The sequence below is a fragment of the Macaca mulatta genome, chromosome 20 (assembly GCF_049350105.2).
Source record: "Macaca mulatta isolate MMU2019108-1 chromosome 20, T2T-MMU8v2.0, whole genome shotgun sequence".
Taxonomy (NCBI): Eukaryota; Metazoa; Chordata; class Mammalia; order Primates; family Cercopithecidae; genus Macaca; species Macaca mulatta.
The window spans coordinates 1,906,546-1,929,622 of record NC_133425.1 but is presented as its reverse complement, the minus strand read 5'-3'; the positions used below and the strand labels follow the sequence as shown (position 1 = coordinate 1,929,622).

The 23,077-nt window shown below is 62.8% G+C and overlaps 1 protein-coding gene, 1 long non-coding RNA gene and 1 pseudogene across 3 annotated transcripts; 1 reads left to right on the top strand and 2 right to left on the bottom strand.

The window, feature by feature from the left end:
- Positions 1-4,857: 4,857 nt before the first annotated feature.
- LOC144338334 (uncharacterized) lies at positions 4,858-5,765 on the bottom strand (annotated as a pseudogene).
- A 2,185-nt stretch (positions 5,766-7,950) lies between these two features.
- FBXL16 (F-box and leucine rich repeat protein 16) lies at positions 7,951-21,009 on the top strand. The gene is made up of 6 exons (XM_015125227.3): positions 7,951-8,246; positions 15,823-16,469; positions 17,561-18,069; positions 18,425-18,509; positions 18,806-18,869; positions 19,109-21,009. The coding sequence occupies exons 2-6, from the start codon at positions 15,837-15,839 to the stop codon at positions 19,255-19,257; spliced, it is 1,440 nt and encodes a 479-aa protein (XP_014980713.1). The 5' UTR covers positions 7,951-8,246; positions 15,823-15,836; the 3' UTR covers positions 19,258-21,009.
- A 402-nt stretch (positions 21,010-21,411) lies between these two features.
- On the bottom strand, positions 21,412-23,019 carry LOC114674436 (uncharacterized). 2 transcript variants are annotated; one of them, XR_013411279.1, is made up of 3 exons: positions 22,802-23,019; positions 22,620-22,712; positions 21,412-22,539 (listed from the first exon to the last, which is right to left on the bottom strand). It is a non-coding gene; the product is annotated as an uncharacterized LOC114674436 (long non-coding RNA). The 2 variants fall into 2 exon arrangements; XR_013411280.1 differs by having other exon boundaries at positions 22,620-22,715; positions 22,802-23,016.
- Between the last annotated feature and the right edge of the window lie 58 nt (positions 23,020-23,077).

Genomic DNA, 23,077 nt, shown 5'->3' with positions numbered 1-23,077 from the left:
TCCCAGCACTTTGGGAGGCTGTGGTGGGAGGATTGCTTAAGCCCAGGAGGGTGAGGCTGCAGTGAGCTGTGATTGCACCACTGCACTCCATCCTGGGCGACAGAGTGAGACCCTGTCTCAATAAAAATTAAAAATAGGCCGGGCACGGTGGCTCACGCCTGTAATCCCAGCACTTTGGGAGGCCAGGCGGGTGGATCACCTGAGGTTGGGAGTTCGAGACCAGCCTGACCAACATGGAGAAACCCCGTCTCTTTTTTTTTTTTTTTTTTTTTTGAGACGGAGTCTCGCTCTGTCGCCTGGGCTGGAGTGCAGTGGCCGGATCTCAGCTCACTGCAAGCTCCGCCTCCTGGGTTTACGCCATTCTCCTGCCTCAGCCTCCCAAGTAGCTGGGACTACAGGCGCCCGCCACCTCGCCCGGCTAGTTTTTTGTATTTTTTAGTAGAGACGGGGTTTCACCGTGTTAGCCAGGATGGTCTCGATCTCCTGACCTCGTGATCCGCCCGTCTCGGCCTCCCAAAGTGCTGGGATTACAGGCTTGAGCCACCGCGCCCGGCCGCGAGAAACCCCGTCTCTACTAAAAATACAAAATTAGCTGGGCGTGGTGGTTCACGCCTATAATCCCAGCTACTAGGGAGCCTGAGGCAGAAGAATTGCTTGAACCTGAGAGGCGGAGGTTGCGGTAAGCTGAGATCGTGCCATTGCAACTCCAGCCTGGGCAACAAGAGTGAAACTCCGCCTCAAAAAAATAAATAAATAAAAATAAAAGGCTGGGCGCAGTGGCTCACGCCTGTAATCCTAGCACTTTGGGAGGCCGAGGCGGGAGGATCACGAGGTCAGAAGATCGAGACCACCCTGGCTAACACGGTGAAACCCCGTCTCTACTAAAAATACAAAAAATTAGCCGGGTGTGCTGGCGAGCGCCAGTAGTCCCAGCTACTTGGGAGGCTGTGGCAGGAGAATGGCGTGAACCCAGGAGGCGGAGCTTGCAGTGAGCCGAGATCGCGCCTCTGCACTCCAGTCTGGGTGACAGAGCGAGACTCCATCCCCCCTCCCAAAACAAAAACAAAAACAAAAACAAAAAAAAATAAAAATAAAAATAGGCCGGGCGTGGTGGCTCACGCCTGTAATCCCAGCACTTTGGGAGGCCGAGGCGGGTGGAGCACAATTGTGGTCAGGAGATGGAGAGCATCCTGGCTAACACAGTGAAACCCCATCTCTATTAAAAATAAAAAAAATTAGCTGGGCATGGTGGCGGGCGCCTGTAGTACCAGCTGCTCAGAAGGCTGAGACAGGAGAATGACATGAAACCCGGGAGGCAGAGCTTGCAGTGAGCCGGGATCGCACCACTGCACTCCAGCTTGGGCTACAGAGCGAAACTCCATCCCAAAATAAATAATAAATAAATAAATGAATAAACTAAAAATAAAAATCTTAAAGGTAAAAGAGTAGACTCTGCCTGGGGCTGGGCACATGAGGTGCTGGCAGAGGTGGGGAGAGGCACACGGATGGGCTGCTGCCTCTACTCAGGGGTCGGGAGAGGCAAGCGGGTCGGCGGCTGCAGCCATCCTGTCCTCCCGGCCGCTGCCGCTTGGCGGTCCCCGGGTCAGCACGGTGGGCTCCAGGCGCCCTCTGGTGGCAGCGTGAGGGTCAGCCCCAGACACCCTCCTGACAGCCTGGGCCCTGGACCTCCCTCCAGGCCTCCCCCAGAGAGGGACCAGTGTCTGTGGTTGGAGGGAGGGGTTCCTGGGGTTACCTGGTCTGGAAGGGCACATGCCTGACCCCGAGTTGATGCCTCAACCCCGGCGTCCCTGCCTCCTCCCCAGCCTCATCTCCAGGGGTCCAGTGCCAATGCAGCCACCCACAGGAGAAGCCCTGGACACACACCCTTCTCCTCACAGCCCCTGGCCCCACCCAGGAAAGCACCTGGCATCAGTGGGTGCTCTGCTGCCTACAGGAGGGGCCTGGAAGGCCGAGTCTGGCCTCAGTTGCTATGGGTACAGGACCCGACATGCCACGGTGCAGGCGTTCAGTAAATACCCACAAAGTGGGGAGTGGCCGGGCGGAGGAGAGCCTGGAAGCCATCCCCAAGCTCAGGTGACATCCCGGCTGTCTGTGCTGTTTGGGGGCCTCCTGAAGTGCCCCAAGCCCCAGACCCTCCAGTGCCCTGAAACCCCAGAAGGGGCCTCTCTCCATTTCCACCCAGGTCAGAACAAGAACGACAGCAGCAAGATGTACTCAAGTCAGACAAAAGGAAGAACTTCCCTCAGGTTCTGCTTCAGGAAGCTTGGGCCTGGCGCGTGAGGCCGCCCCTGGAGCGTGCAGAGGCTGGGACAATCATCTCCCCTGCCTGGGGGTCGGCCTGGCCGTGGCCAAACACAGACACTGTATCACAAGGCCCCTCAGCCCAAAGCGGGGCGGCCAGCCTCACAGCTTGTCCCGAAGCCTGAGACTTAGTTTCTGTTCCTGGCTTGCCCAGAGGGTCCTTGGAGCTGCAGCCTGAGGGGGTGCTGAGGTGGGGGCGGTCGAGACCCTGGTCACTGCCACACGGTTCCCGCCTTTGGCCATTGCGTTCTCCCCACTAGACACAGGTCCTGGTCGGTGGAGGACACCAATGCTGCATTTGCCATGAGCTAGGCCCGAGCAGTGCCTGGCACAGGCAGCCCCATGTCCGGCAGGGAGGCGGCTGTGGACAGGTGGCTGCTCCACAGAGTGACTCGACGGGAAACCACAGTGCCGGGCACAGAACAGGAGCTGTCACAGCCAGGGCAGGAGCTGGACTGGCTGGGGCCCTGGGGGAGCAACACCAAGGGCGAGGGCAGTTGATGGAAGGGGACAGGAAGGGAGCCTCAACCCTGGGGAGCAGAGGGGCAAAGGCCCTGAGGCAGATGGAATTTCGAGTAAACCAGGAACCACAAAGGGTGAGCCCTGGGGGCTCCTTGTTTGCTGGAAGCTCCAACTGCCTCAGAGCCTTTGACCCACTGCAAAGAGGAGGCGGGTAAGGCCGGCCCCACCCAGCCCACCGGCCCTGAGGGAGTTGGGGAGTTTGGATGCACCAGTGAACAGAGTCCCCCAGGAAATGGGGAGGAAGCATAGAGAGAAGGGTCAGATCGCAGGCCAAGACGCCCGCCTGCATCTCCGTTCACTGGGAGCAGAGCGAGGAGAGAGGTGTGGGCTGACCTGAGGCCAGCCTCTCCTGTGTCCCCAGCTGAGCCCTGCATGGGATTGGCCAAATGTGCTGCTCTGCTGGCCCCCCTGCTGCCCCCTCCCTCGGTGTCCCAGGTCTGGGACAGTGAAGATGGCTGCCATGACTGAGGGGCAGTGGGTACCAAGAGCTTGGCAGACCCTGGGCCACCCAGAAACACGCTCTGATAGCGCAACTGTGAGCACTGGCCTGCGTCCCCTCCACCCAGCTGACCTACGAGGCTCAGGGTACTTGGGGGCCCCCCAAGGACATAGTCCTAGCTGCCAACTCACCCAGGCAGCCTGCACAACCCTGGCTCCCCTCCACCAGCCACCAGCCCCACTGCACAGGCAGGATCCGGCCTCGCCCACCCACAGGCCTGCACCTCCGGGCCCACGGCAGCAAGGTTCCTATCTTGGGCATGCTTTCCTCCCTTTGCCAAGAGACCCACCCCCCTCCACACCTTGCAGCTCTTCAAGGAGCCGAAAATGCAGCTGCCGACTGATTTGCTGCGGGGCTAAAAATAACCACCGGGCTCCAGCCAGGGCCCAGGAAAATATCCCATTGCTAGGAGACAACCGTTGCTGGGAGACCGCCATTGCTAGGCGACGCATGTTGCTATGGTGATGGCTGGGCCCTGAGTCATCCTCAGCCTTGATGGGGGCAGGCCAGGCAGGGAGCAGAGCTGGAGGGCATCAGAGAAATCCCACCGTCCATGGCACTCAGGTCACCCCCCTGAGTGAGGTTCTCATGCCTATGGGTGCCCATTCTGACTGTGGAGGGGCCAGGATGGCCAAACACACCTACAGCCCATGGCCTCACATGGATGGTCCCAGGTGCTCTCGGGCTGTGCTCTGGGCAGGGGGCAGGAGCAGCGGGTGGGGGTGGCATGACCATGTGACCCCTGGAGCAATCACTCTGCCTTCCAGTGTGGGGGTCTCACCACAGGTGCAGAGCTGAAGTCAATGTGGGTCCCCTCGCAGTCCTCCAAAGTCTCAGGGCAAAATGTGCCACAGCCTCTGGTCCTCACCCCATGGCTCCAGAGTGCCCTCCCAGCCACCCAGATGGGAGACAGCTCAGTGCTCAGGCATCAAGGCCAGGGGTGGCCCAGGTGAAGCATGCTCCCGGTAGGGGTTCTGCAGGAGAGGAGCTCTGTAGGTGAGAGGGTCCTCAAGGTGAGGGACTCTCTAGGTGAGAGGGTCCTCAAGGTGAGGGGCTCTCTAGGTGAGGGTGCTCCACCTGAGGGTGCTCCAGGAATGGAGTGCTCTGGATGAGGCTTCTCCAGGTGAGGGGTGTTCCAGGTGCGGGGTGCTCCAGGTGCCCTCTGGAGCCCAGGCACATATCAGTCCCCAGGACCAATGGAGGGGTGCGGGCCTGAGCAGGATCCACATCCCCCAGAGGAGACCCTGGTGGGGGATGAGTCTGCTGAGCAGCCCTCTTTGTTCAAGCCACTTCCCTCTGGGGTGTGAGCTGTTCTCCAAAGGTATCCTCTACAATGGTCCTCCCACCACGGGAGGGGATCCAAACTGCTGGTGCCAGTCACCTTTCATGCTGCTGGTGCATCGCTTTCTCTCTCATTCGCCACATTTGCCATGCATCCGTGATGTACTGAGCTGGAGGCTCAGTGCCCAGGGACAGGGTGGTGAGGAAGAAGGCCCCACGCTGGTCCTCAGCGGGCACAGTCAGCCAACAGCCCATCAAATGCACCATCAGACAACAGGCAGACACAGGCTGAGAAAAAAGGTCCTTGGTGCTGGGGAGGTGAGGACACGGGTCTGTGGCCCTGTCCACCTGAGGGAGGGCTCCTAGGGGAGAACACATTAGCCAAGGTCTGAGAGGCAAGTAGTCACCCAGGTGCAGGTGGCAAGGGAGTGCTCCAGGCAAGGTGCCAGGAGAGGAGTGCTCCAGGTGAAGGGTGCTCTAAGGTAAGGGTGCTCCGCATGAGGACATGTTCCAGGAAGGGGTGCTCTAGGGGAGGGGCGCTGCAGGGGTGCTCCAGGTGAAGGGAGGGGTGCTCCCGGTGAGGGATGCTCCAGGTGAAGGGAGGGGTGCTCCAGGTGAGGGGTGCTCCAGGTGAAGGGAGGGGGTGCTCCAGGTGAAGGGAGGGGTGCTCCAGGTGAGGGGTGCCCCAGGTGAGGGGTGCTCCAGGTGAAGGGAGGGGGTGCTCCAGGTGAACGGAGGGGGTGCTCCAGGTGAGGGGAGGGGTGCCCCAGGTGAGGGATGCTCCAGGTGAAGGGAGGGGTGCTCCCAGTGAGGGGTGCTCCAGGTGAAGGATGGGCACCCTCCTGGACCCAGAGGAAGGCCAGTGTGGCTGAAGCTTCATCCTCAAGGGGCCAGGTATAGAGCGAGGCTGTGGGCCAGCCGTGCCAGGCCCTCAGGGCTGTGCAGACCACAGCAAGAATGGACAGGGCCCTGGGAAGAACAGGACCGTGTCTCCACGGCAAAATGACCCCACTGCATCCTGGGGAGAACAGCAGATGGGAGAGGGATGGAGAGACCAATGGGGAAGCAGCTGCCACCAACCATGGTGGAGACAGACAAAGTTGCCTGGCACAGGTGGGGTGACAGGTGGAGGGTAGGTGGGTCACGGCTGGTGACAGAGGTGGAGGGTACGTGGGTCACGGCTGGTGACACAGGTGGAGGGTAGGTGGGTCACGGCTGGTGACAGAGGTGGAGGGTAGGTGGGTCACGGCTGGTGACACAGGTGGAGGGTAGGTGGGTCACGGCTGGTGACACAGGTGGAGGGTAGGTGGGTCACGGCTGGTGACACAGGTGGAGGGTACGTGGGTCACGGCTGGTGACACAGGTGGAGGGTAGGTGGGTCATGGCTGGTGACAGAGGTTGAGGGTACGTGGGTCATGGCTGGTGACAGGTGGAGGGTACGTGGGTCATGGCTGGTGACAGAGGTGGAGGGTAGGTGGGTCACGGCTGGTGACACAGGTGGAGGGTAGGTGGGTCACGGCTGGTGACAGAGGTTGAGGGTACGTGGGTCATGGCTGGTGACAGAGGTTGAGGGTAGGTGGGTTCACAGCTTTGAAGGAGCACGGTCACCCTTTCTGCGATGATCTTTCACGCATTCTCTCCCGCTTAGATTCCGCAAAGGTAGGGCTGGCTTCTTGGGCCTCACCAGGGTTGCATGACCCAAATGCCTGACCCCCACACTCACCCTATGCAGTTGGGGTGTGTCCAGCCCCAGCCCCAGCTGGGACTCAACACAAGCACAGCTTGTTCTCTGCCTGAGACCCTGGCACCTGCTGTGGGGTGAGAGCCCCAAGCATGAGGTGAAACCTTCCTACCAGGAGCGGTCCACGCCTGCTCTCAGCCGGGTGGAAGTTGCTGCCGGAAGGCCAGCCTGCCAGACCCACACACTGGAGACTCCTGGATAGGTTGGACGGACCCTCCCCTGTTGCCCCAACGGTCTTCACGGGGTTCGTCCTGTCTGCCCCACTCTGGGCACCTTCTTTGGTCAGTACCCAGGTACGGGGCAAGACTTACGCAGAAGAGCTGCGCTCACCCCAGGTAGACCCAGTGGCACCCCACAGCACGCACAGAACCAGCCCCACCCTGGGACCCAGCCAGGATGCCGTCAGTCTGACCCTCCTTCCCGCTGCCCCCAGGTCTCACACCAGCCCCTCCGGTCGGGCTTCCCATCAGGACGCTGGGAACAGCAGCTGGTTTCACTCCTGTTCAGATCCTCTCAGGAGCCCCATTCAGCCCTGCAGCTCTTCCCCGATGCAGACCCCCTCTGCTCTCCCCACACCTGCTCCCTCCCCCGACCCTGCTCCCAGGAGACCCCCAGGATGGGGCGCCATTGGCCTCCGTTCTCCTGCCTTGAGTCTGCTGGGGCGTCTGGGTCTCCAGCGGTTCCCACCGAGTCCTCCACCTTACCCAGCACGCCCCACCCCTGCCTGGGCTGCAGCGGCCGCCGCCTCCAGCCTCCAGTTTATTCCCGAGGGAACTTGCCAGGCTGCTCGGATCTTTGCACACCCATTCCCGAGCCATCCCTCCCTCGCACCGTGGGGGTCTCAGCTCCAGTGGGGCACCCTCAGGACGCCCCCGCCCCCGTCAGAAGTCACCACCGCAAGCCCTCGGATGCTTTCACTGTCACTATCTGAAATGATCTGTGCAGTCACTTGTTTTCGCGCTCTGCGGGTGTGCCAGGGTCTCCAATGAGGCGCTTCTGGCCGGGCACGCAGCAGGTGCACTGGGGGGTGTGAGGGCTGTGAAGGGCCCTGGCCGCCGGCTGGGCGGGAGGGTCCAGAGATGGGGGTCTGACCACCCTGTCTCCTCTGGGCCGGGTCTCACCTTCCTCGCCTCCCCAGGTGGTGGCCAAGGGCAGGGACGCGCGGTGCCGCCCCCGTTCCCATAGGACCCCGGACCCCTGGGCCACCCGCCGGCGCCCGGTCTCCCGCCTCCCCTCGCCCTCCCTTCCGCCTCCCGCGCCCTCCCTTCCGCCTCCCGCGCCCTCCCCGCCCGCCCGCCGCGCGCCCGGGTTTGTTATTGTGCGGGTGCCCGCGGCGAGGGGGGCGGGGGCGCGTGCCGGGCCTGCCGCGTGCTTGTGGACGCCGTGCCGGGAGCGCGCCGCGCGCGGGGGCCGGGGCGGGGCGGGGGCGGGGCTCGGCATTATCGGCGCCCCCGCCTGGGCTCGCGAACCCGGATTGGCTCCCCACGCCGGGAGCGCGCCAGGGCGCGGCGTTTGGGGCCGGGCGGGGGCCGCGCGCGGCGCCGGCGGCGGCCGCGGAGGAGCGCGGGGAGGGCGAGGGGAGGAGGAGGCGCCCGCCTGGTTCCCTGCAAAGCGGCCTTATTTATCTGGGCACAGCCTCAGCCTCCCCGGTGGGAGGCTTGGGGCGGCCGATCCTCTCCCACCGGGGAGCTCCTTTCCGTGCGCGGCCGAGGGGGCCCGGCCAGGCCGGGACGCGGGGCGCGGGGCGCAGGGCGCGGCCGGGCCCTGCCGGCCAGTCCAGCACCCCGGCGGCCCCCGCGCGCGCCGACGCCCATGCCGGGCTCCCCATGACGGGAGGTCGCCCGGCAGACAGCGTGGCATGAGCCAGGAGCCCGGGCCGAGGTAAGGTGCGCGTGCGGCCGGGCTGCGGGGCGGGGAGGGGGCCAGGCCGCACCTCCGCGGCGGCCACAATGAGGAGGGGGCGGGGTGGGGGTGGGGGCCGCGCCGCCGCCTCCGGGTAAGGGCTTACGTAACGGCAGCCCCTTCCCCACCTCCCCCGCGGCCGCTGGGCCTCCGTCTCCGCCTGGCCTTCCTGCAGCCCCGCGACCCGGCCCCTGGCCTGGAAGAGGCCCGCTCCCCACCGGCCACTCGGCCGGGGCTGAGGATCGGTGCCGCCTGGGCCACCGAAAGGAGGAATTGTAGGCCCCCGGCCCCCACCCCGCCTGGTGGGCTCAGAGGGCGCCCTCGGACCTAAGTGACAGGCCAGGGGCCGTTAAACTGCAGGGGGGGCGCGTGGCTGTGCCGCCTGCGGGCCGGCCCTCCCCGGGCTGCTTCTGGACCCGAGGCCTGCACTGAGCTGCCGCCCGCGGGAGGAGGCGGGTGGGGGGAGGCTGGCACTTTCCTGGTTCTGGAGGCGGGACCGGGCCTTGGCCAAGGTTGGAGGGCCTCAGAAGGGAAACCTGCTGGGGAGGGGTCCCGTGTCCTCCTGGGGATTAGGTGGGTGGAGAGGTTTCCCCACCCATCACCCCAGAAGGAGAGAGGGCTGCGGTGGCCGCCTCAGGAACCCACGGCCCAGCGGCCACTCCAGGCCCTTCCCAGGCTCCAGGCTCTGCTCGGGCAGCCTGCCCTCCGCAGGAGGAGCAGATGGCGGAGGCCACCTCACCTGCCTCTTCCTTCAGGCCCTTCCCCCACACCCATGCATCCGAGGGCCCAATGGCCAGGGGCAGCTCAGGCCTCCCTGGTGCGCAGCTGGACACAGGGCCCTCTCCCAGCCCACCCCCTCCGGCGTGGTGCTGGACAGCAGCCTTGGAGCAGAAGGTTTGGGTGAGGCCAGGAGACTGAGGGATTTTCCATCTCCCAGGCCAGGGCAGAGGCCTGGAGGAACCTGGCTGGCCTGGCCAGAGATGGACACAGGGCTGGACCTGGAGCCGCCTGGAGGGGAGGGAAATTCAAGGCCCAGCTGCAAACACGGCTGTGTGGGGCGACCCTAGGACTCACTTGTCCCACTCCCTGCCCCCTGCCCCCCCAACTGCCCCTCACCTGGGGCCAGACCCATGAGTTCAGCCCCTTCATCGATGGACTCACCGCCTCCAGCTCACACCCACTTCCAGGGCAGCTGAACCAGTCAGACTCCCACCAATGAGAAGGACAGAGACGGCTTTGTGGGTGGGAGGAACGGGGCCCTTGAACCAGCCAGACGTGGACCCAGGAAGCCCTGTGTTGCCGGGGGGTTAGGGATGTCCCACCCCGGTGGCACTGCTCAGCCACCCAAAGACCCCATCTCCTTGCATGTGGGCACCCACTGCTGTGCCTCCCATGACTGGGTGGCAGTGAAGGGAGCTCGGTGGGTGAGCAGGTGACCCAAGCCTTCCCCACCAGTGGTGCAGGAGGAGCCAACGGCCAAACCAGCTGCAGTGTGTGGGTTCGGGCCTCAGGCACTAGGGGCCCAGGCCTCACCTCTGGGGGTGCTCACGCTCTCCCGAGCAGGGGCTGAGATGAGGCCTGGATCCCAGCACCCATTCCCCAGGGTGTCCAGCCTGCAAGGCTGAGCTGCCCTGGGCTTGACCATGGGTCCTTAGTCTGCTGGGGCAGCAACACGGGTCTCTCTCGAGGCCACGTGCCTGCTGGGCCATGGTGCCCCTCCCCAGAGCCCCTGGTGCACCCCCAGAAGCATCTCAAGCTGGGGGCGGGAGAGGAGCTCTGCCGCTGTGCCACGTGCCAAGTGGCAGGGACACGGGTGTGCCTGCGTCACGGGGCTGCCACGGAATGTGTCAGCCCGCACCCTGTCCCCAATCCCCAGCCACCCCAGCTGTCACCCCAGTCTCTGGGGCTGCCGCTGCAGATGGAGCCCGATGTGCGTTTTTCTGGCCACCAGGGCCCTGCGCAACTCCAAGGCCCTCCGTGGGCAGGCCTCGATGGTCCCTGAGGTTCTGTGAGGGCCGAGTATTTGGTTAGGCTGTGCCCTGGTCTGATGCTCACAGAGATGGGGACACCAGAGGTGGGGGAAGAGACCTTCAAACTGGGGGCGCTGAGGGGTGAGGAGGTTTCCCAGGCATGCATCCAAAAGGATGTCCCAGGGGTGGGCACGCAGTGTGCAGCCTCTACAAGGAACTCAGCGCTGTGGCAGGGACCCTGCAGGATGAGGGCAGTGCTTGGAGAGACCACCAGCCCAGGGCCCAGCAGGAAGGCATCGAGACCCCATGAGGCAGAACAGGGCAGAGCGAGGACCCTGTGAGGTGCACCTGGCCGGGACCCAGGTACAGGGAATCAGCCAGCCCCCGGGCTCTTGGAGCCAATCGTAGCTCTATGTAACTTCTGGAAAATCCCTTTGCAAGCTCTGTTTCCCCAGTCCTGGTTAGGCAGTGTGTGAACGAAGGGCTCTGGTTAGTCGGAGGAGGGGTGCGTGTGGTGCCGGAGAGAGCGGGGCAGGAGAACCCCCTTCCCTCTCTTGGCTTGGGCCAGATGGTGGAGGACAGGCAGCCGCTTCCTCAGCCCTGCAGCTCCTGAGGAGGGAGCCAGCTGAAAAGGAGATGGGCTCCCCTCATCTGAAGGCTCTGTTTATTCCAAGGCCCACCCCAGCCCCGGGGTCCTGGGAGCCCTCTCAGTGACTCAGGTACCAACCTAATCCCAACCCCAGAGGCCACTTTCCCCATGGACACTGGCCCTGGCACAATCCGGATTAATTTTCCTAGCTATGCCTTCCCCACTGACTGGCCTCCTCCTAAATTTGAGCAATCCTCCATCAGCCCTCCGGGGGCCCTGGCAGCTGCACCCCTTTCTGCATGACTGAGCTAGTGGGGCCGAATTCCTCATTCATTCATTCCGCGAACATGCAGAGGCCATGCACATTGGTGCCGTCCGTCCTCAAGAGTCCTCAGGCCAGGAGGAGAGGCACCAGATGGACGGTGATGATAACCCATGGGATTGTGAGACCCTGGAGGCGCTTTCTCAAGAGCTGGGGGTCCCGGAGCAGGAGGCAGGGGCCACCTCACACCAGGAGCTGAGGGATGGAGGAGAAGAGCTTGCAGGGCTAAGGCAGGGAAACCCTGCCAGGCAAGCAGGGGGAACGGTGTTTGCCCAAGCAGAGGGGCAGGGGAGGGGGAATGGCATGACTGGGCTGTGGCATCAGGGCTGGGAAGGGGCAGGAGCTGAGGTCTCAGGGCTCAGTGACTTGCTTCGCAGAAGAGGCAGCTCTTGTGGGGCCCCAGCATGACCATCTGGGAATTGTCAGCCTGGACGCCTTAGGTGCGGGGTCCTCCCAGGAGCACCCGGGCCCCACTGTGCTCTCTAGGCTCACTCTGGCCACCCGCTTCACACTGCATCCCCTGGGGAGGACATAGAGGCCACGGTCACCTCTCCCCAGCAGCTCCCAGGCCAGGCTCAGGCTGCTGAGGACAAGACAGCTGAGGTAGGGTAACCTCTCCCCTGGGGTGAGCCCAGGAGCCTCGATAGACTTCCACTTCAAGCTGAGCCAGCACCCCAGGACTGAGGCTGAGGATGGTGCAGGCATGGCCGCCTTTTTAGCAGGTCTCTTCCCCGTATTAGCACCTGGGGTGCTTGTCCCTAAAGGGAGAGGTAATCCCTAGCAGCCCACGCAGGTCGTCCGAGCCCCTTTGGGTGGAATGAGGGCTCTCACAGTCACCAGCAGGAAAGGGGGCTCTAGGAGCCATGGGAACCTGCTCCTTGATGACCGTCTGGCTGGGAGGGTGGGGCCAGGGCCAGGCAGAGGGGCCTTGTCTGAGCCCCCAGGGACTTCTCACTTAACCAGCGGAAAGACCCCAGTCTCCACTGGGAGCTCAGCTTTCTCCCACAGCGCCCATGCCTGGGCCAGTGTGTGGCTGTTTGCATTTTTGAGCTACAGGGTGGGAGATTCTCGGGCTGAGTCAGTCTAGCTGGGAGTGTGAGGAGCAGCGGGGGCCGGCAGGAACATGGACACGAGATTGGGGGGCAGCGGGGCCGCCTGTGCAGGGACGCAGCTGCCACCAAGCACATGGGTCGAGGGCTGACCCCAGGCAGAGAAACGTCTTGTGGCTGCGGTGTGGGTGTGGATGAGGACAGCCAGGCCCGGACCCATACCCGGACAGCCGCTCCTCAACCTGTCCCCTCCCTCCTGTGGGCTCTCAAAGTGTGGCTTGATTTCTCCATCTCGACCCTGAGGCCTGGAGGTGGGGACAGGACTGTGGGCGCCAGGAAACGTGAGCTGCCTAGCGGGGCGGGAAAGGAGCCCTGCGAATGCCTCCCCCAGGCCCCCCCAGCCCCGGCGCTCCACGTGCGGGCCCATGACTGGGAGCGTTTTCAACCTAAATCGGCACTGCTCCGGGATTATTCCTACCCTGGCACCGCCCCCGCCGCCTCCTCCAGATCGTTCTCGGCTTCTCCCCCACTGCCCGCCCCCGGGGCCCCTCCCTGCTGAGCGGGGATTGCGGGGCTGCCCCGACCCTGCCGCTGTCCGCTGTGAGGCCGGCCTGGGCCTGGCCCTGAGCGCGCGGCTGGGGCGGCCGCTGTCCATGGTGCTGGCGCGGGTGACGCGCCGACCGGCGGGGTCTGCGGAGGCCCAGGCGTCCCTGGCGGTGAAGTCCGCGCTCCCGGATCTGGGGGCACGGAGCATATTTAGGCTGGTGCTGTCTCCCGCTCTGGAGTCGGGGCGGGCGTGGGCCTGGTGCTGCCCCCTCAGGCACAGGCATCCTGCGATGTCCCCTCTCCCCAGCTCTGGTAGGGAACCAAGGCAGCCCCGCGCCAGGCCTCCCCGGACACCGGGGGCAAATTACTCCTCAGAGCCTCGTGTTCTTTACCCGAAACCTGAGGTAGCAACACCCCCACCCCTAAGGGCGGCCGTGAGGTCGGAACATGTGTGACCCCGGTGGGCCCTTGCAAATGTTGTGATGTCATCAGCCTCTGGGAGGCTGAGCCTTATCATGAACACATGACGGGGGTCACCGGCTGTGGGTACCTCCTCTGTGGAGGGCCTGGCCCCACTTTGGGGAAAGGGAGATGGTACAGAGGGTGGGGCTGGGGCTCCTGCCATCAGGGCAGGAAGGACTTTAAACCCAAAGCTGGGTTCTCAGCCACAAGGGCCACATGTTCTGGTGAGACCCCTGGTCCTGGCCCCGGTCTGCACCCCTCCCCAGATGTGGGCCGGTGGCAAGGCTGGCCCTGTCTGGGGCTTGGAAGCCAGTGCGGGGGCCTGGTGCTGGGAAGAGCAGGGCAGGACCTCCCACTGCCTCCCTCCCTCCCCTCCGCCCTGACCAGATTATGGGGAACGGGCTGCCGGCCTTGGGGTTGCAGTGCCATCCCAGACCCCACCACTCTCTGTGGTGGAGCTGACCAGGCCCTGTAGACCCAGAAGAGACACTCGGTGAAAAAGATGTGAGCTGTCCTCTTCCTGAGAGGATTCCAGGGCCCACCCCAAGCCTTGGAATCTTCTGAGAGACTCTCGGACACCCCCTTGGTGGCTCCAAGAGACCTCCCAGCGAGGCCGTGGCAGGAGGGGGCAGGGTGGGCTGGGAGTGGCTTTGGCCCCTCCTCTGAGATTTTGCGGCAGGGAGGCAGGACCTGCATGAGGCTCCAGGCTTAGTCCTGGGGTCACCTAAGACCCGGAAAGATGCATCTGGCTTTGCCCTGGAGTGTGGCCGCGGGGCTCAGACGTCACTCTCCCAGCCCTTGCTATGAGCCATGCACTGAGCTCATTCACATTGCAATGCCCCAAGGCAGTAGGTACCGTCACCTCCCCAGGCTTGAAGGTGAGGAAATTGAGGCTCAGAGAAGGGAAGTGGCTTGCCAAGACTACAGAGCCAGGGTGGGGCCCATTTCAAGTCCAGGGCGTGTGACTCCAGGGGCTCTAACCTCCTCCCCGGATGTTGGGGTGGGGGCGGCAGGAGATCCGAACTGCGGAGCAGATGGTAGCACCGTGAGGGTCCCACCTCTCCTTCGCTCCGTGGCTGTGCCCAGTGCCCCCTGCCACCCCACTCACAGACTGGAGGCCTGCGGAGGGTGCCCAGGACTGGTCCCACCCCACCCTGTGGGTGGATGTCACTGGCCTGAAGATACCCTCCACATGGCCGTCCGCAGCCAGCTCTGCCCGAACATTGGCTTCACCACTTATCTGGCCATGACCTCAGGCAGGCAGTTTGCCCGGCCTTGGCCTCAGTTTTCTCATCTGTGCAGTGGGTACGGTTATCACAGCATCGTCCCCATTGGGGAGGTTAAAGTGACAGCTTGTGTCCAGGGCTAATCATGCTGGCGCCATGGCAAACCCTGGGAAGATGCCTACCCTTTCTTTGCATTGATTCTTTTTTTTCTTTTTTTGAGACAAAGTCTAACTCTGTTGCCCAGGCTGGAGTGCAGTGGCATGATCTCACCTCACTGCAACCTCCGCCTCCAGGGTTCAAGTGATTCTCCAGCCTCAGACTCCCAAGTAGCTGGACTACAGGAGCCTGCCACCAAGCCTGGCTCATTTTTGTATTTTTAGTAGAGACGGGGTTTCACCATGTTGGCCAGGCTGGTCTCAAACTCCTGACCTTGTAATCCACCCGCCTCGGCCTCCCGAAGTGGATTACAGGCATCAGCCAGTGCACCCAGCTCCTTGGGTAGATTCTGAGCCAGGGAAGCTCCTGTGCACATGGAGGTTGGCTACAGAGCCAACACCAGAGCACCTCCTGAGAGCTGCGCAGTCACCCTGCAGGGGAGGGGCCAGAGTCCATTCCAGACCCTTCCCTTCAGTTCCCCAAGCCTGCCCAGAGGGGTGGGCCCGGTGGGTACTGACAGTGGACAGCACAGCAGAAGAGGTGAAGAGGGCAGTCCTGACCTCACCAGGTCCACCTCCATTTTCTTCTCTGTAAAATGGGCATCATGGTACCTAAGTGCCAAAAAGTGGTGGCGTTTCTTGGCCTCACTGGGCAGACAAAAAGGTGTCTGGTTAGAAGCGGCGGCTCATGACCGTAATCCCAGGATTTTGAGAGGCCGAGGTAGGTGGATCACTTGAGGTCATGAGTTTGAAACCAGCCTGACCAACATGGAGAAACCCTGTCTCTACCAAAAATACAAAATTAGCCAGGGGTGGTGGCAGGCGCCTGTAGTCCCAGCTACTCAGGCGGCTGAGGCAGGAGAATCACTTGAACCTGGGAGGCGGAGGGGTTGCAGCGAGCCAAGATCACCTCTCTGCACTCCAGTCTGCATTCCAGGCAACAAGAGTGAAACTCTGTTTCAAAAAATAAAAAGAAGGTGTCCATGGGTAATGGGCAATGAAGGTTGAGCTCAGTGCGTACTGCAGGTGCCCAGTGAGTGCCGCGAGTGGCCATGGTCAGTTTCCTGTTGCCGCTCACAGGGAGGGAGAGGCAGGCACTCCCATCCTCTCTGTCTGGTGATTCTGGAGCACTGTGGGGACGCCCAGGGAGGGAAGGAGCCCCACTGCACCTGCCCCCAACCCCAGCCTTCCAGACTCAGCAATAGACTCAGTCTCCCTCCTGGCCCTCATCCACAGAGCGTGCCAGGAAGATGTCGAGCCCGGGCATCGACGGCGACCCCAAGCCTCCATGCTTGCCTCGAAATGGTCTGGTGAAGCTGCCAGGCCAGCCCAACGGCCTGGGTGCGGCCAGCATCACCAAGGGCACGCCAGCCACCAAGAACCGTCCCTGCCAGCCACCACCCCCACCCACCCTCCCACCACCCAGCCTGGCTGCTCCACTGCCCCGGGCTGCCCTGGCTGGGGGCCCGTGCCCCCTGGCAGGTGGACCAGCCTCAGCCTTGGCACCTGGGCCCCCAGCGGAGCGGCCGCCGCTGGCCACGGACGAGAAGATCCTCAATGGGCTCTTCTGGTATTTCTCGGCCTGCGAGAAGTGTGTGCTGGCCCAGGTGTGCAAGGCCTGGCGGCGCGTGCTTTACCAGCCCAAGTTCTGGGCAGGCCTCACGCCGGTGCTGCACGCCAAGGAGCTCTACAATGTGCTGCCTGGTGGCGAGAAGGAGTTCGTGAACCTGCAGGGCTTCGCTGCAAGAGGCTTCGAGGGCTTCTGCCTGGTTGGCGTCTCTGACCTGGACATCTGTGAGTTCATTGACAACTATGCGCTCTCCAAGAAGGGTGTCAAAGCCATGAGCCTCAAGCGCTCCACCATCACGGACGCAGGCCTCGAGGTGTGCGCCAGGCTGCAGGGGGACAGGGCTGGGGGCAGGGCCGGGCAGCAGCAACCCTGTGGGGGCCGGAGAGGATGGTGGCTTTGGGGTTGGGGCCATGTGCCCAGGCTGGGGTGAGGGGGACAGGGCTGGGAGGCAGGGCTGGGCAGCAGCAACCCTGTGGTGGCTGGAGAGGATGGTGGCTTTGGGGTGGGGGGGTGTGCGCCCAGGCTGGGGTGAGGGGGACAGGGCTGGGCAGCAGCAACGGGCTGGAGAGGATGGTGGCTTTGGGGTGGGGGAAAGCAGGACTGACTACCGGGGAACCTCATGCAAAGGGAAAATGTGGGTCCCTTGCTCAAAGACAATCAAGATATTCAAGATGGCAGCAGCAGAGCAGTCAATTAAATGCAGGGCCCAGGCCCGGTGGCTCACGCCTGTCATCCCAGCACTATGGGAGGCCAAGGCAGGCCGCTTACTTGAGGTCAGGAGGTCAGGAGTTCGAGCCCAGCCTGGTCAACATGGTGAAACTCTGTTTCTATTTAAAATGCAAAAATTAGCCAGGCCTGGTGGCGGGCACCTGTAGTCCCAGCTACTTGGGAGGACACTGAGGCAGGAGAATTGCTTGAACCCGGGAGGCCGAGGGTGCAGTGAGCTGAGATCATGCCGCTGCACTCCAGCCTGGAACCTGGGCAACAGTGTAAGACTATCTCAAAATGAATGCATAAATAAATAAAATAAACGCAGGGGGGGGAGGATGCTGGGGGAAGCTGAGGGACAGCTGGGAAAGGATCTCCCAGGAACAGAGGTCAGAGGAGCCGCCTGGCAGCTGGGCCTGTAGTTTAATTGTAACATTGGTGCCAACGCCCCTGGCACCTGCTCTGCCAGGCCCTGGGCTCTTGTCCCGATGCCCCACCTCCTCACACACTGCCAAGTGTTTTCAGGGTTCAGCTCCCTGCATGTTTACACCCTACCCAGGACCACTGCTTCCTCCCTGCGAGCTCCACCCTGTCTCCTGCAATCCTCTGGCGCTAGCTGCCGGCAGGAACGCACTGAGCTGGGGGCGGGGAGCCCAGGCCGGGCACCCCGCTGACCCGGCGCCCGCCCGCCTGCAGGTTATGCTTGAACAGATGCAGGGCGTGGTGCGTCTGGAGCTGTCGGGCTGCAACGACTTCACGGAGGCCGGGCTGTGGTCCAGCCTGAGCGCGCGCATCACCTCGCTGAGCGTGAGTGACTGCATCAACGTGGCCGACGACGCCATCGCGGCCATCTCGCAGCTGCTGCCCAACCTGGCGGAGCTGAGCCTGCAGGCCTACCATGTGACGGACACGGCGCTGGCCTACTTCACGGCGCGCCAGGGCCACAGCACGCACACGCTGCGCCTACTCTCCTGCTGGGAGATCACCAACCACGGCGTGGTCAACGTGGTGCACAGCCTGCCCAACCTCACCGCGCTCAGCCTCTCGGGCTGCTCCAAGGTCACCGACGACGGCGTGGAGCTCGTGGCCGAGAACCTGCGCAAGCTGCGCAGCCTTGACCTCTCATGGTGCCCACGCATCACCGACATGGCGCTGGAGTACGTGGCTTGCGACCTGCACCGCCTGGAGGAGCTCGTGCTCGACAGGTGCGCGCCCGGGGCCGCGCCGGGCGGGGCAGCACAGGGCGGGGGGCGGGGCGGAGCGGGGCCGCGGCGGGCCGGGCTGCACGGGGAGAGGCGGGGCAGGGGGAGGGCTTCTGGCGGGGCGGAGGCTGTGGCGCGGCGGGCAGAGCCCTCGGAGGCAGAGCGCCTGGGGACCGGGCAGAACCGTAGCACGGGTTGGCTGGACCCTTGTCCTTCCCGGTGGGTGGGATCGAGGAGGGGCCTGTGGCTGCTCCAGGTGGGGCAGGAAGGGATTCACGCCAGGGGCACTCCCAGGAAGACGAGGGAGGGCCCGGGCCAGGTGATTTGAAGGAGGGGGTCCCCTCTGGTGCAACCACAGGTGTGTACGCATCACGGACACTGGCCTCAGCTATCTGTCCACCATGTCGTCCCTCCGCAGCCTCTACCTGCGATGGTGCTGCCAGGTACCGGCTCTCAAACACCCAGGGATTGGGGAATCGGCGGGGAGGTGGGGGCGCGGGGAGAGCTCCTGGACCCACTCAGATCCTGGGAGAGTCTGGGGCCCCTCCCTATCCAGCAGCCGACCTAAGCGGAACCCAGGGGTCCCCGGCGGCCCCCACCAGCACTTCCCAGCTGCCTCCCGGCTCCGGGATGACTGAGGAACCCCGGGCTTGAACCCGCCTAGCCCTCCATGGACCCCAGGGTGCCCTCCGCCTCGGTGCGAGCGGAAATCATTAAGTCGCTCCTCCACGACCGACAGGTGCAGGACTTCGGGCTGAAGCACCTCCTGGCCCTGGGGAGTTTGCGCCTCCTGTCTCTGGCAGGTGAGACCCCCGTTTCTACTCTAACGCTGAGCAGTGACCACCCACCCCCACCTAGTCCGCCCGCCCAGCCTGCCCGGTCCTTGTGCAAACTCACGCCCGGCGCGGACACACCGTCCCGGGTCCGAGGCGGAGGAGGAGGGACACGCGGGCACTGAGCCGCCCTATGACCCCGCCGTCCCCGCCTTCCCCGCCCAAGCCCTGGGTCTTGCGCACTGAGCCGCCCTCTAACCCCGCCGCAGGCTGCCCGCTGCTCACCACCACCGGGCTGTCGGGCTTGGTGCAGCTGCAGGAGCTGGAGGAGCTGGAACTGACCAACTGCCCCGGGGCCACCCCCGAGCTCTTCAAGTACTTCTCGCAGCACCTGCCCCGCTGCCTCGTTATTGAGTAGCGCGGGGCCCCCGCCCTGGTCGCGGGAACCCGGCCATGACCTGGGCGGGGGCGCGGGGCGCCGCCGAGCCCCCTCTTCCCGCCTTGCGCTCGGGGGAGTCCCCGCGCCCCCGGCCTAGCGCGGGAGGCGGGGCGAACCGAGGGAAAGCCCCGCCCCGGCCTTCGGCCCCTCCGCCCTCCCGACCCCGCCCCGGGCAGGGGGGCGGCGGGTGGGTCCGCCCCACGCACGCACGCACACTCGGGGACTTTGTGCATGCCCCTCGTGCCCGCACTGCACGCCGCCCTCCGCCACGCCACAGCCACAGCCGCCGCCATCACTCGCTCGCCCGCCCGCTTAGGGGGCGGGGCTCGGTCCTTGGGGGGCGCTTTGAGCTCTCCAGACTGTCCTTACCGCCTTCCCCGCCACACCCGCTCTGTCTCCCCACTGTCCCCCCATCCCGGGCAGGGCCCAGGGGAATTGAGGGGGCTGGGTCCCCCAGGACACAGGGGCCCGGAAGAGCCCTATGGGCTTCCTGCATCTTCCACCGCACCATGCCTGGAGCCCTCCGAGGGGTGTCAGGGGAAACAGGCCACCGCCAAAGCCATGGCCCGCCGCCGAGAGCCCAAGCCCCACCCGCACCTCCTCACCTATCCAGTCTGACCCACGCGGCCTCCCTTCCTCCTTGCCGCTGTGTGGGGCAGCCCCCTGTCGGCCCCCTAACCCAGCCTTGGTTCCTGGCCAGGCTGAGACAGAATTGGGCAGGGAGAGGGCAGAAGGGCTGGCGATCACTTGGAGTCATTAACATTATCCCAGCTGACTCCGGTCGGCCTCAACCCAGGGGTGGCACAGGCACCTTGCAAGCCTCTGAGCTGGAGCCACCCTCAGGCCTGGGGAGAGGCCTGGGCCAACCCCACACCTCAGCTCCTGCACCCAGCCGGGCTCAGTTCAGGCCTGGGCACCGAGCTTCACCCTGGGCGATCTCCTCAGGTGGAGTCTGCAGAGTGGACCCAGCCAAGGGTCAGGGTCAGCACTGGGTCAGCGACTCCAATCTTCCAGTGGCCAGCACACCCTAGACACCCCAAGGAGGGAGGGCTCCTTTCTGGCCTCCCCGCCACTTCACCCCTCCCCAGCTTCCCAAACTTCTGCCTGCCCAAATGGACTCTGACCGTGCTCTGTCGGCCCGAGACATTTGGAGGTCCTGGGGGATGCTGGCAAACCTCAGCCGTCGCTGAGGAGGGGGCTGGGGGCCCCTTCCCACCCCAACCTTGAGCCCCAGGAGATACAGTGCCCACACCCAATCTTGGGACACTCCCTATCTGGTTGGAAGAGAGTAACCAGTTTCCAGAGAGCCAGAGAGTGAGAGAGAAAGAGTGAGAGAGAGAGAGAGAAAGAGAGAGAGAGATGCTGTTGAATCAGAAACAGATCAACAGCCCAAAGATTTTCCAGCCCCAGGAAGCTCCAGGGCTGAGTGGTCAGGAGCCAGTTTCTCCAGCCCCTCCTCCCCACAACCCCTAGTGGGGAGGGGCAGCTGTCCATTTGCCCAAAGTATTAATGCAACTGAAGCTGTGATATTTCCAACGACTGTAGGAGGAAAAATTAAGGGGAGAGAGGAAAACAAAACCAACCAACCCCTAAAATCATTTTCTTATTGTACATAACGACCTCATTCTCCTGTATATGCGGAAGATATAACCTTATATTTGGTAAGTGTTTCTTGTGCTATTTTATCACGTGACCTGTTTATAAAAATATATATTAAAAAAATTGTAAAAATCTGTGTCTGAGTTGTTTTTAGGTCACCAGGCCACAGTGTAGGATGGCGTATCTGCCCTGGGCGTCCCAGGTCTCGGGATTCTCCTGTGCCTCTTATCAGATTTATTCTTTCTTGCAACAAAGGGGTAGAGGCTGGATGCCAATGTGGTAGAATGGAAACAACAGTGACTACACGGAAGGCAGAGGACCTCCCATTCCTTAAAGGCAGAGACGACACTAAAGTCACTACACATAATATTCCCTCCAAAGTATCTAGACTCTAGCCCACCCATCCGGAGAAGCAGAAATGAGCCCTATTCTATGCACAGAGTAACAGGCAGGGACAAGGATGTCGCAAAAGATTACACAATGCACCAATAGCAATGTCTGACGCCCAGGGAAGAAAGGTCGAAAGAGGGTAACTGAGGCTGGGCACGGTGGCTCACGCCTGTAATCCTAGCACTTAGGGAGGCCAAAGCGGGGGGGGGGGGGTGGATCACCTGAGATCAGGAGTTCGAGACCAGCCTGGCCAATATGGTGAAACCCTGTCTCTACTAAATATATAAAAAATTAACCAGGCGTGGTGGTGGTTGCCTGTAATCCCAGCTACTACGGAGGCTGAGGCAGAATCACTTGAACCCAAGGGGTGGAGGCTGCTGTGAGCTGAGATTGCGCCACCTCACTCCAACCTGGGTGAAACAGCAAAACTCCGTCTCAAAAAATTTTAAAAAGAGACTGGGCACGGTGGCTCACACCTGTAATTCTAGCACTTTGGGAGGCCAAGGCGGGTGGATCACCTGAGGTCGGGAATTTGAGACCAGCCTGAGCAACATGGAGAAGCCCAGTCTCTACTAAAAATACAAAATTAGCCCAGCATGGTGGCGCATGCCTGTAATCCCAGCTACTCAGGAAGCTGAGGCAGGAGAATCGCTTGAACCCGGGAGGCGGAGGTTGCAGTGAGCCAAGATCGCACCACTGCACTCCAGCCTGGGCAAGAAGAGCAAAACTCCATTTCAAAACGTTTTGAAAAAAGAAAGAGGGCAACTGGTTGAACAAGTGTGTCAGGCACTGAGCATTCGGTGGGGACTGAGCCAGAATGTGATTCCTGCCCTGGTGGAATTCACACTCGTATGTGACCAACAACCAGTAAACAAACGAATGGGTGGTGACAAGTGCCGTGGAGGCCACAGTGATGGAAAGGCCCATTAGGACAGTGGTCAGGGAGGTCCTCTCTGTGGAGGAGGCATCGCATGCGCAACGTCCCCGAGACAGGAAAGGGCTTGGTGGGCTGGGAATGGGGGTGGAAGTTGCTGTGGCTGGAGGTACACAGGGGAAGGCAGAGGCCAGGTGTTGGGGGTTCATTCACAGCAGAGTGGGAGCTGCCAGAGGCCTCAGGCAGAAGACCTGGTACCTGACTTCCGTGCGGGTTTCAGATCAGAGGGGAACGACGGACCCAGGAAAGCTGTTGGGAGGCTGCTCCTGAGGTCGCAGGAGTGAGGAAGGAGGGGAAGCTCGGAACCTGTCGAGGGATGACCAGACGTCATGATGAACCTGGGGATTGGAATAGGAGATGGTATTAACATACTGAAATTGAGACTTAAAAAACACAGACCAGGCGCGGTGGCTCACACCTGCAATCCCAGCAGTTTGGGAGGCTGAAGCCAGAGGATCGCTTGAGTTCAGGAGTTTGAGAGCCGCCTGGCCAACATGGTGAAACCTCGTCTCTACTAAAAATACAAAATTAGCCGGGCGTGGTGCTGGGCGCCTGTAGTGCCAACTACTCGGGAGGCTGAGGCAGGAGAGTCGCTTGAACCTGGGAGGTGGAGCTTGCAGTGAGCCGAGGTCCCGCCACTGTACTCCAGCCTGGGCGACTGAGCGAGACTCCGTTTAAATAAATAAATAAACAACACACAAGCACAGCACCGAAGCGCAATGGCGACGCTCAGGGAGGCCCGCAGACTCCAGTCCTGGGCCTCTCCCGGCCTCAGCCAACGCAGCTTCCAGACCCGGAACTTTCCTGGTGTGGGGCGAGAGTCTGTTCCCACTACCTGAACGGGGAGGGTAAGAACGGACCACTTCCGGCGAGGGG